The sequence below is a fragment of the Brachycentrus maculatus genome, unplaced genomic scaffold (genome assembly GCF_059751285.1).
Source record: "Brachycentrus maculatus isolate JH-2025_06_01 unplaced genomic scaffold, ASM5975128v1 h1tg000287l, whole genome shotgun sequence".
In the NCBI taxonomy this organism is placed as follows: Eukaryota; Metazoa; Arthropoda; class Insecta; order Trichoptera; family Brachycentridae; genus Brachycentrus; species Brachycentrus maculatus.
The window spans coordinates 427,244-440,977 of record NW_028281038.1 but is presented as its reverse complement, the minus strand read 5'-3'; the positions used below and the strand labels follow the sequence as shown (position 1 = coordinate 440,977).

The 13,734-nt window shown below is 32.5% G+C and overlaps 1 protein-coding gene across 2 annotated transcripts; it reads right to left on the bottom strand.

Annotated features, from left to right (window-relative positions):
- Positions 1-325: 325 nt before the first annotated feature.
- LOC148305073 (single-pass membrane and coiled-coil domain-containing protein 4-like) lies at positions 326-6,912 on the bottom strand. Of its 2 annotated transcripts, none has more exons than XM_088267280.1 (2): positions 6,812-6,912; positions 326-3,489 (listed from the first exon to the last, which is right to left on the bottom strand). In XM_088267280.1, exon 2 carries the CDS (start codon positions 3,477-3,479, stop codon positions 3,291-3,293), a length of 189 nt encoding a protein of 62 aa, XP_088123406.1. In that variant the 5' UTR covers positions 3,480-3,489; positions 6,812-6,912; the 3' UTR covers positions 326-3,290. The 2 variants fall into 2 exon arrangements, with proteins under 2 accessions (XP_088123406.1, XP_088123408.1); XM_088267282.1 differs by having other exon boundaries at positions 2,626-3,489; positions 6,864-6,912.
- Between the last annotated feature and the right edge of the window lie 6,822 nt (positions 6,913-13,734).

Here is a 13,734-nt window from a genome sequence, read left to right as displayed (position 1 = left end):
TAAAAAGAGAGGAAGTTCACAACCCTCAGCAATGAGAAGAACGACAGGGAAGAAGTATTTATTTTAATTATAAAAAAATCCTCATTTCAAATCCCAGCAGGCTACCAGTTTTCGTGACATCTTGGCGGAGACTGACCGGAGCATTTTGTCATAACGTAACATTTTACGATGCGAGCATTCAGGCAGTCGGTACACCAAACCGAGCTGCTCGCCGCTCCTTCCCAATGCTCCATCCGAAGTCGGATGCAATTTTAGGTTAGTACAGGGTTGCCAATCTGTGGGAAATTCCCCAAACTGCGGGGAATTTGTGGGGATTGGCACTATATTTTATTTTTTTCTTCATTTGGAGTAAGCAGTAATTTATTAAAATCACAGAACCAAGAATCATGTCTTCGTCGTCCGACATTTTAACTACAGTACGAATGCAATGTGGCAAGGATTCATACAGATTTTGGGTTATTGATTCAGATTTTCAGATTTTTTGGTGTGACATATGGCAACACTGAGCACAAGGCCACTAGAGAGCGCTGATCGCGGTCAGTCAGCAATGCCATAACGTCATAACGCAACATGCTCGCCGCGAGCGATGTTACGATATTTTTTTACGACAAAATGCTCCGGTCCATCTCCGCCTTTAAATTATGCATGCATTAAGTACATATTATTAAGAGCTAAGTGCATTTCTTGAAAGAAGCACTACTTAAAATTAAATATTACATTTTGCAGCAGCAAAATTAACATATCTATACCCTGATATCGGAGTCATTGAAATCTTTTAAATCATAATAAAAAATTAACAAAAAAACTTACAACTAGACATTTAAAAGGATTAGTACAACATCAAACAGCAGAATGCAATCGTATCCACCCCTCAAACGATTCGAATCTATAGCGAAATGCAAACATAACAAATTGTGAATATTTAAGAATTTATTTACAATATTTCTCATTTACATTTTTATCATTCAATATTCTTTTATAAACTACCAAAAAGCGAGCGTAATAATATTTTTTAGTAGCGCTAATATTACGGCATATATATCTTCAGCACTTTTAGATTAATCGGTAATTTAGACACTCGTGCAATTAAAGTATACCATAAACTAGACAAATTACACTATTCTCGCTAGATTGAATCTCATTTTGAATATCAGGTGACTCTGGATTTGTCAAACGACACTTAAACATTGGAATGTTTAAAAACTCTTCGGAAAACAAAAATTGAACACACAAAAGGGTGCATAAACGGGTATATTTTGTCCGCTTCCGTAGTGTAATGGTCAGCACGCTCGGCTACCGTTCTGGAGGTCCCGGGTTCGATTCTCAAGGGGGGTAAAATAAATATTAGTGATTTTTTCACTGTCATATTTATTCAATATTACCCTGGACTGGTACCTGAAGCGGAGGGCTGATCACCTTTCCTTCATGTGTAAACGATCAAGATAACACTGTGTTTATATGACGCAGTGCCCTATGCACCATTGGGGTGCGGATAAGGGTTTTATTATACACATGTGTAAAAAAACAAAAACAACAAAAAAGATTTAAACTTTTGGCATGTAAAAAAAATATAGTAGATGTCATTAACATTTATATTTTAATAAGGATTGAATTAATTCCATACACCGAGACACCGTTTACAGATACAGTTGAGGAAATTGACGGTCTACTATAAAGAAAAGATAGAGAGGCCAAATAAAAGAGGTAAACCGCAATATAAAACATGTCATATTACGGACTTTTGTAAAGAAAAAACCAATGAAGGCTACTTGCAGTACAAATGCTAAACTACTGAACGCCAACATTTGTCAACAGTTCTATCAAAAAGTTTTAATCATGTATCATGTTGATTCCTTTTCCTTTTTTCAATTAAAATAAAAACGAAAATGATTCATAACATTAAAAAAAATGTTGGATCACATTGTGCAATATTAACACATTGACTGCCCATGGGATTTGCGTAAAATTTTCAAAAAGGTATGTACAATACTTGTATTTATTTTGATATAGTTTTAAGGCAAATTATTGAGTTTTTTCATGTCAGACATGGTAAACCGTCACGGTGCATCCGGAAGTAATCAAAAGATGGGGCCAAGTCAACTGCGTTGTCGGTGCTAGCATGAGGTTGTGTTAATAACGATTTATGAACTTATTCATCACATCTGCCTGAGTATATAAGTGTCAGCCACGATAGACTGACAAACTAAAATTTAAAAGAACCGTTAAAATCAGAACATAGTGCTATTTTTTTTGTAGACATATACTTTAAAAAATATTTTTTTAATAGAATTGAAGAATTTTGCATGTCAAGTTTTGAAGTATCAGCTAACCACAACACCCAAAGCTCAAAAAAAAATATTGTACTACAAAAATAGGAATGCGTACTAGTTAGCAGAACTGAGAAATTTGAACACACATTATACATATATATATATATATATATATAAGGTTCAACAACACCGTTTTTTTTTTAATCTTTGTGGAAACATTTATCTTAGATCATACTATACTTCATAAGAAATTTTTAAATTAGATATACAGGCAATCCTCATTGTGAATGACAAATCTGTATGTGATTCGAGCTAGCTAGAAGTTCATTGGAAAATAGTTTTTTAGATAGATGTATTTTGTATTTTAACACCATTATTGATTTTGGTGGCTGGATATTTCAGATAAACCAGCTTGTATCCGTGGAGACTGTATATATATTTGTGAGAGGCGCTGTTCCTTCTTTCTTCTATTCAAACTTTCAGATGATGAGGTGCAGAACTCTGCCTATAGAAGTAGTCTTATCAGGTGATCCAAATAGCCATTGATTCCTGATTCTTCGAGAAGAAGCGTCGTAAAAGATACAAGGTGTTTCAATAAAGTCCACTTTTTCTCGCAGTCATTGGCTTCTAGTTTCTTGAGGACAAAAAAGTATGCCTGTGTTATGTTTTTTTTTTAAATTTTCATATCTAAATCATTTCTGTATTAACACACTTTGGACTGGAAAGGTATATATCTACCCGTTCGGTCGATTGATGCTTAAGGACGGGAAGCATATTTTTACCTTCTGCGCCGGCCTCATTTCAAAGTCGGAAAAGAAGGAATTATTTCATGTTTTTATGTGAATATTATATACCAATCTTTGCTGAGTTCTAAACTGTATGTACACAATTATCAAATCCCGTCGCCAGCGGTCCGCAGGCGTAATAAAACACCCGTCCAAAAAGTGATAAGGAAAGTTTGATGAGGAACTGTTTGATGTCTGCGTGGTCATACATCTGAGGGGTCGCGGCAAAGTCAGCTCAGTCTTCGTACAGCATCTTCGGAGGTCTGGTCTTGAAGTAGACATACAGACCGATGAGCATGACAATGATAGCCAATGATGGCAGGACTATGGTCGGGATCTGCTGACGCACTTTGGCGAAGTCTTCCTTCCTCTGCTTCTTCTGCTTGGCAGTTTCCTTGACGGCCCCCCCTTTAAGCTTACGCATCCTGGAAGATCTAGAAAGAGGAGAAAAAAACATACATGAAAATCTTAAAGAATATAGATCATTTTGTTGTTATTTATTCTATCAGACACTGGATTATTAACTAAAAAACTAACCAAGACTTCATGCATACTTTGAAGTGAGAATATCAATCATTTTAGAATGGCGGTGTCAGAAATAACTAGAGGTGTTCCTAGTATATCAATCACAGGTACAAATACTATGAAACGTCAAGAGATCATTATATCAAGATACTTGTATGGACCTGTAATACATACAATATACTAGCCACTAGTCAAATCTCACAAATCTGTTTCAAACCAATGTAACCACCGATAGCATTGTCACTCATAAAACATAAAACTAATTTTAGCTTATCAATGACTTGCCGGTCAGTCGTTTTGCATTGTATATTGTAAAGCTATCTCTTTCCTAGTCTATTGGATTATTAGATACTAATGATGAAAAGAGACAAATATACATGTCGATGTCAGTCATGGCGTGTTAAATATCGCTCGGCTCAGGACTCACCGGGTTCGGAAATACGTGAAGATACGAAGGATCACAGATATTGCGATATTAAATAATTTAGCGTACCGCGGCGGCGCATAGTACGAGATATGAGGAGCATGAACTAGTCTGGTTAGCAGACTAGTATCTGGTAACAGGTAGTGTATCCTAGTCTCTTGACATGGTGATATTGGTAATAGCGATATCGCTAAGTAGCAGTCAAAACACACCACTAGAAATGACGCAGAAATGACTGGGAAGGTCAAAGTAATTTGGTTGATCCAAAAATCATGTATTATATTTATGTTTTTATTTTGTCCGCCTCCGTAGTGTAATATTCAGCACGCTCGGATACCATTTTGGAGGTCCCGGGTTCGATTCCCGGGGGGGTCAAATAAAAATAAGTGATTTTTTCACTCTGTTTATTCAATATTACCCTGGACTGGTACCTGAAGCGCAGGGCTGATTACCTTTCCTTCACATGTTAAACGATCAAGATAACACTGCGTTTATATGATGCAGTGCCCTATGCACCATTAGAGTGTGTATAAGGGTTTGACAAAGAAACTTGATATGATCAAGTATTTCAAATACTTGAAAATGAGTAATCGGAATAATCGGCAGGGTATGCGGGGAGATGAATGAATGTGGAAGAGGCAAAGAATGTTTGCAAAGACAGAGTGGCAAGGCGTGCTATTCTCTTTGCCTAGCCCTGCAGAAAGTAGCATAATGGTAGCTATGTTTTCAAACAAAGTAATTGAGAAAACGAGTTCAATATTTGCAATATAATAAAATAATAATAAATCCCTTACCGCACCCCAATGGTGCATAGGGCACTGCTTCATATAAACGCAGTGTTATCTCGATCGATTACACATGAAGGAAAGGTGATCAGCCCTCCACTTCAGGTACCAGTCCAGTGTAATATTGAATAAATATTAGAGTGAAAAAATCACTTATATTTATTAAACCCCCCTGGGAATCGAACCCGGGACCTCCAGAACGGTAAGCGAGCATGCTGACCATAACACTACGGAGGCGGACAAAAATTTGCAATATAGTTTGTTTTATTTATACGTTCTCGCATAACAAAAATGTATTACATATTTCAGCATGAATTTTATGCCAGTTGTATCAATATCAGTTGTATCAGCATGCAAAATGATAAGCTGTTTAAAAAATAATCGAATGAGGTAAACAAATTGAGGTAAACGATAAATGGATAGAGCTTGTGTTATCAGAAGTATAAATTATCAACTATGCAATGTGAAAACTGTGTTTGAAAGAGAGAAAGATATGACAGAATGCAAGATTATCGTACACAATGAATCCCTGGAACAGGTGCAAGAATTTTTATATCTAGGAAGCATGTTCACAAGGGATGAAAAAATGTATAAGGATATTGAGAGAAGAGTGAATGCAGGGAATAGAATAAATGGTACTTTGAACAGTGATTGCAATTAAAAATATGTCCATGGAAGCCAAGCTAGCGGTTCACAACGCTACCGACACAAATGTATGGAAGCGAAACATGGAACTGGCAAAGGAAGGATGAACGCTGTTGAAATGCGCTCCCTCAGACGAATGTGTGGAAAATCATTGTATGACAGAATTAAAAACGAAGATTATATCTTATAGAAAGGAATGTAAGGTTGAACGAGGAATAATGAAAAGATTAGGAAGAGTTTTTTACGGTGGTATGGACATGTGGAGCGAATGGATAACGAGAGAATGACTAAGAAAATATATGTGGCGAATGTGAGGGAAAACAGAACGAGGACGACCGAAAAAGACTTGGCATGATCAGATCAATCAGAACCTAAAATCTGGCGGTGTCAAAAGTCTGCGTAATCGGAGGGCATGTATGACTAGATGTATAGATGTGAAGGAGGCGAGGAGTGTATGTCAGGACAGAAGAGTGTGGCGTTCCATCCTCTCTGCCTACCCCTGCGGAGAAACAGCGTGATGGTAGTAGTAATAGATCAAATGTTTTTGTAAAGAAATCCAGGAGACTGGGCGTTTGTGCACTACACATAATTTTCCCGCCTGGCACTTCAGATAGCATGATAAAACGGATGATTGGCTTGCATTGGCTTGTGCTTTTGTCTTTCTTTCTTTGGATCGGTGCGTGATCATGGTACGAGCAAATTCAATCACGCTAAACTGTCGTAGTCGCTTTTATTTTTTAAAAACTGGACTGCTGGACGGTAAAATTCCGTGTAGTGCACAAACGCTCTATGTATTGTAGAAGGGAAATTAGGTACCACAAATGGAGAGCTTGCAATTGTTTTTTTATAAGGGATTTGTGACGTCACATATTCTCACCCCTGCTTAGTACCCCGCTCGAGTCAATTCAAAAACATTCTCGTATTACGAAGGCAACAGCAGAAATTCTGAAAAAAATGACAGCTAGCTCTCCATTTGTCCCACCCAACAGTGTAGCCTTCATATAAATGTATACAAGCTTATACATCCTCGATTGTATTTACAAATCGACTGCGAAACATCTGTTCAGTGGTACTTTTATGTTACGCAAAAACACAGCAAAATCTAAAAATACATATCAAAATTATTATGCGTAGTTGCATCTTAAAATAGTATTTTACCTGGTATTATTCACATATAAAGAAACGAAGAATTATATCAATTTTAAAGCAACATTATAGAAACTCAATCCGGCTTGTCGAGTTCTACCTGCCACGTAGGTACACGGCAAGTCGGAAAGAATTACGGCGAATATGCGTTCAAACTGTTAAAATGCGTCGTCAAATATAGTGCGTATTCATTTATCGTATAGTTTTATCAACAATTTGCGATGGACTTACCAGATTTATAAAATAAAACAAGAAAGCTGGCGATTCTCACGCACTGACGTACCAGATGAAAAAATGTTTATCTGACAGCCGATGGATGGCAATATGACAACAAGTCAACGCAGCCAAGTGACACGTATGTTCGGAAATGGAACGAAAAATATTTGTATAGTTATGACACACACTTATTTTTTTAAGTACTTACTTGCCCACGCTCTTTACTTCAAATTATTTTAATTTTTACGGATTCTCAATACGCAACAAAAGAGGATAGAACGTGAAATATGTTAAATATTTCCCTTTCGTAGATATTTCTTTTTTTACTTTAAAAATAGAGAAATTTTGTGTTTTTATTATTTGAAAAAATACTTTCATACTATTTCTGTGAGCCTAAGCGGCTCATCATTAGAAAAAGGTATCAAATTGTGATAGAGTTGGTTCAAATCGAGAAACTCTGACTCAAGAGTCCGCGACACTAACCACGGGACCACAACCCGACACCAATTAATTTGATGTACTGGTCTTTACCTGTAAAAATGATGAAATGTTGTCAGGAAGTAATAAAATATAATCTTCAATAATTGTATTTCAACACTGCCTTGCAATTCATAAAAAAAAGAAGAAAGAGCATGAATTTTGTACTTGGGACACGCACACAGAGACCTTTTCTACATAATTTTTATAATAACCCGCAAAGCCTCTATTTTAGCTTGTCTGCAGGTGGAATAGTAAGAATAGGAAAAGTAGATGTGAAAAATACCTCACAAATACCCAGTCCAGTTGAAAATACATATTTTTTATTCATTTTAGCAATTGGCGGGAATCTAATCTGTGACGACAGTTTTGTAATGAAACGTCTACCCAATTACGCTACAGCGCCTCTCTCGCCAACCTACGCACAAGACAGCAATGATATTGTTTTTTTAATTTTGCTTCTACCACAATGTAAGCTACGTTGCAAATATTTCGATATGAAGTAATGATATAATATGTCATCAGATAGACAAAATGATACTTTTCCATAAGCGAATTTTCCAAATAAAATTATTGACTAAAATTATTGAATAAAATTATTGTTTGAATTTTTATTAATACAATGAAATGACAGGTTTTTTCTTCTCTGCCTTCATTAAGGACTAAAAGCATAATGATTTGTTGATTTATTTTAATCTCCATTATTTTTTAAAGGGATAAATAAATTGAATGTGGACTTCATTAATAAAATAAAACAAAATTTATATTCATTTTCATATATTTTTTCTAAGAATCTGTAAAATTCATTTTCATATAATAAACACATGATTCCATATATATGTTACGTATACCGTTTTTAAATAATTTAATTCCATGAGAATTTTACGTACGCACTTTTTACACTAATCAGAATACCAATCACACTTCACATTGTAATTACAATTTACATTTTCTATTACGACAGTCATACATGGAAAATATCATTATCAATTAAACATTCAATAGCATGTTTACAATTCAAATAACATGTCATTTAAATCAATCTGATCTGTAACTATTGATTAATATGTAACTATTTAAGAATGTATTTAAAAAATCTGATATAAATAATAATAAAATGCAAAATAAGTCATCAAAAGTTGAGTTATAAAAATATGTATTTTTAAACAGTTTTAATCCTAAAATCATTTGAAAATTGTCACAAATTAAAATTTGACAGACCCAATTCAATCTGTGATATAAAAAATTATATAGTCAAAGTTTAATTGTTACGAAGAAAATATAAAATTATAGTATTATGTAAATGGAATTACTTCCATATTAGGTTTATACATATTTCAAAAACAACCTATGATATTTTTGTGCACTGCGGACATAAATATTTTTTTTAAATTGTTTTTAAGTAATTTGTATGAGTAAACTGAGCACTGATTAGCACTTAATATTACACATTTAGATATATCTTTGATATAATAATGCACAGCTGGTATTGGGTTGGATATTGCTGTCATATTGGACCAAATTTTTTATTGCATTTCACCATTATTAGTAGAACTCAGACGTTGATTTCATATCATAATTAAAAATGGAATTCTACAAAATAAACACCCAAATACATCATCACAATTAATACATTATTTATTACAGAAAAATGGAAATCATCTAAAATAAATATATAAAAAGATATATTACGTAATTCAATAAGTAGAAAAATTGGGGAAATTTTAGTTATTTTTTATAGCTTTTAATTATTTTCTGAACACACTATCTGCGGGCGGATTCGCGCTCATAATAGAGATAAACATCTCTGAAAAGAAGTGATAACATTTAACCATACTGTAAACATCGATATGAGATCAAAAGATGCCGCAAAAGTCATGCGTAAAAACAACTTACACGCAATTTACGATGAGTCGAGTGAAAACGTAAAATTACCCTTCCCGCAGATAGTGTGTTAACAATCCATGATACCCTGCTAAGGAAAAACACAGTATTCAAACCAATCACAAAAATACATATTGAAAATTATTGGTGTGAAAAGTTCCTTACGTTTAACAAATAACAGAATACAGCATTATTGGTAAAGAAACGTGATAATTTTTAAAATCAATGAATTGTAAAAACATGTTATTACAAGGTAAAATAGTATTTGTTCTAGGATTCTCGAAAAATCATTGTTTTTAATTAGCAGGGCAGTACATGTGTCATTATTGTATACATATCAGGAATATCATTAGAAAAGTATATATATAATGAGACACATTGACATTTGAAAATTTGATCGAATGGCTTGTCAAAACATTAAGCCAATGATAATAAAAAAATAATTTACAATAATTCGCAATTCATTGTTAATACGTAGTTGAAATATGGAATTCTTTTGACATTGAGAATTCAATATCATTTACAGTTAAACCTGGATATAAGAGAGAGATATAAAACCATGTTTTCTTTCAGAGGTGTAAAATGACAGGACCTAAAGCCAGCTCTCTTTTGAAGAGGTTTCTCTTATATCCAGGTTAGACTATATTATGTAAACTGTTATTCAATTTATACCATACTCTCTAAAATTAAAATAGAATGAAAAATTCATATTAAAATTACCAGTTAAAGAGTTCTTTATCATTGCCTAAGGGCAAATGTGACTATCATTGTTCTGAAGTGTTTTAAGAATTTTATTGATTCAAAATTTGAAAATTATTTATGAAGCACTTTGGGTTACTAGATATTGTAAAAAGTAAACACAACTAACCCATTTTCACCCAATACGTTACTTTTAAATATAAATGGTCTTTGAATCTTGTATGCCAAATGTAAAAAGGCAACTTTTTTCATGTATAAATTCCTATACTAAATATAGAATGGTCCACCATAAAAACAAATGTGATTTTATTTATAATGACATTAAATACAATTCTTCTCAGGTGAAATAATAAATAAGGTATGCGACATTTTTTTAATGCGTCACAATTTATTATTCAGAGATCAGAGAGAAGATTGATTTTAATTCAATGATTTTAATCATTAAAAAAACCTACTGACTTTTAAATAATCAAAGACTTTAAAAAAAATTATGTCCAAATTTTGCTGTTTACAAATTCTAGATTAGCTCCACTTAGGAGTTATTTATATCGAGATTTTTCAGTGACATCTCAATATAAATAAAGAAAAATATGGCTGTCTGGGTTTTTATATCCGGTTTACGACCTGTCATTGCCCCGTTTCAGTGATCACTTTATACACCGTGAAAGTTACAAAGTGCATTATGTGATCAGTTAAACTAGACAATGACATATTGTAAACCCTGTAAATGCCAAGTCTTCCATATTCTTCTTCAAATATGTCGGAATGTCAATGAAAATATTTTTATAAAGACTATATATTCTGTCCATACTTTTATTAAAGACAATTTGTATTTAATTAACAATTTGGCATTTTTATTATTCTGGTTATTAAAAGCCAATAAGCGGAATATAGAAAAAGAAAAAAATACGAGTAAGATGTTAACTTGCAAATTCTAATAAGAGCCATAGGTGCTCCCTTTTACGAATGAATTGCGTGATTTGTTCAATGAATTATATGATCTATGTTATTAGTGATGAAAAAAAAATTTTGTTTATGGTCGCTGTGTTTCTCAATAAATATTAAGACAGCCTCAACATTGCCGTTGAGTTTTGAATGTGTACTTTGTTTTGTGGCATTTATACCTCTCGATAAAATATCTCCCTTTTTTCATTATCAGCATGCCTTAAAACAGTCAGCACACTTCTGGTCTCTACTTGTTCATCCATCGAGCTGACTCAGCGAATCAATGAAATGAATTCAACAATAAATTCCACTAATTCATTGAACAAGTCACATAATTTTATTTATTGTTTCGGCATTCACTTTGTGGTAAGACATGATAAAATTGTAAAAGAAAAACAGCTGTTTTTTACCACTTGAGTTTATTTTATTATAATGACTAGTTTCGGAAGCTATACTTCCATCTTCAGGTCTAATTATAAACTATACAGTTTATATTTAGACGTGAAGATGGAAGCATAGCTTCCGAAACTAGTCGTTATCATAAAATAAACTCACGTGATAAAACAAATGTGTTTTTTTTACAATTTAGTGACATAATTCATTCATAAATTGGAGAAGTCTCCGCTCTTATTTTGAACGCAACTAAAAATTTAGTCCTTGAAATGGAGATCTTAAAACGGCAAATGTTTTAGTAATAAAATACATTGCATTGGAAGTTACACGTTTTAGAATGAAAAAATATCAACTCACGTTACAAAGTTAATACGAGAGTTACAAAATAGGTTAAGAATTTGTTCATTCACATTAGTCTCTCGTAAATCAATGCCCGATTAGTGTTACACATCGCCCGTACAATCAAATGTATATTTCTTACATCAATTATGGTACAAAATTTACAAATATTAATATTAGATTAATTTTAATATAACCTTACATAAATAACAATATTAAGAATATTTACTACCTACTTAAAAATACTATTTACAAAAATTGGTTAATAAATGCAACATTGCACACAAATACAATTATTATTTATTATTACATTGGAAAAGCCTGGCAAAACGTAGTTAGATATATTTATATAACTTTGTTTTAGTATATCTGCCTAAGATAAGATGATTTCCTTCCAGATCACATTAAATTTATTTAAATTAGATATACTAAAACAAGCGATTCTATCTAACTGATAATGTTTATGATTTTACCCAGGAAAAGGTTCATACACATTATGCTTACCTATAAAATAAAATATATAAAAAAAGGAATCATTTTGTTGCAGTAACAAAAGAAAAGGTATTATTATTATTTATCAGTCATTTCAATTTTTCTATTGAAAAAACTACATAAATGCACATTTTAATCATTCCGATTAGATTCTATCTTAAATTATTTCTTTGTTAAATTTATTGGTTTAAAAATTTCCTACAAATTCCATGCTAGAATATAAATAAATGCAAGACTTGTTCACAGTGTTATTTAAAACGTTAGTTTACTGTCAAAATAAACTTAAGAATCATATTTTATCTATGGCACCAGTATACATACATAGATTGAATTGTTCCAATTTACAATAATGAAAAAATAATAAAACACAAATTTGCATCCACGGAATAACCCAATGTTCAAATATAATTCTTCCAACTTTGAGAGTAAGACCCAATGAGAGTAAGACGTTTGATTTTTGAGAAAAATTGCGAAGCCAGTCAAATAAGGTATTCCTAGAATATGGTCTCATGTAAATAATACCTAATTCTGAAAAATGTCCTCAAGATAATTCCACAAATTAGAACGCCTTCTAAGTTTTGGAGACAATAGTTTTGCTAACAACTAATGCAGTAGCATACCTTGTCTATTGGCTTGATGTGCATTCCAAGCCAATTTGCAGGACAGTCCATTGCTGTATATTGTTTACTATCACCAGAGATTAATATAAGAATAGATAATCACAAAATAACATTTACACAAGGACCTACTCAAGAACATAGTAAAATACAATGACTCGACAGCCATAAGTGCAGTATTTTTATACTGGCAACATTAAAAATCCCTGGCAACATCAAACATCGCTGTCAGAAATATTTTGACAAAATATAGTCGAACTACTTACACTACTGGCTTATGAATGATGATAACATCTTGGTATGGTTTTTGTCATTGGTATGGCATTGCAAATGTCTTCGTAAAAAAATCTCCACTCTCCCACTCTTTTCTTTCAACTGCCAGTTGAATTCGAAGAGGAAGTTAATCTTTTTCATTCTAATATATGTCAATTTTCCTCAAAAAAGTTTCACTCCAAAAATCTGCTTCTTTTTGGTACTTATATTTGAGAAAAATTCAAGATTTAGGGGTTTAAATTGACTCATTTTTGATGATTATTACAAAATACATTATTCAACTTGATTTATTTCATACAAAAGTTAGACCTGAGGATGCAACTTGTCTAAAAAAATTGTTAATCCTAGTTAAAAAATTGTACACATTTAAATAAACCATAAACAAATATATCTACATAAATAAGCACTTGACTAAGAACAAATATTTCGGCAACAAAATAAATTAATTACAATTTTTCCACCGCATCAGCTAGTCCAAAATTATCACTTTTACAAAATTACATTTACGAGTTTCGACTTAGCTCTCGTTCGCCATCAAGCAGTTTCAATAAGTAGCACTTCAAATGTTCAGAAAACGAATGAAAAAACTTAAAAAATAACAAAAGAAAAGCATACATCTGAGAGTATAAAATATTTTAAATGCGGAATAAAAAATGAATATTCGTATTTATAATGTTTAAGTACTTAACATTATTTGAAGTTATATTGCGTAGTATGCAGTCGGTTCAATCTACTTTCTCATATAAAAGTATTTAAATATATTTCGTGAAAAATACGTCATTTATTGATTTTTTCAAGGCACCCTGTAGTTACCGGCAA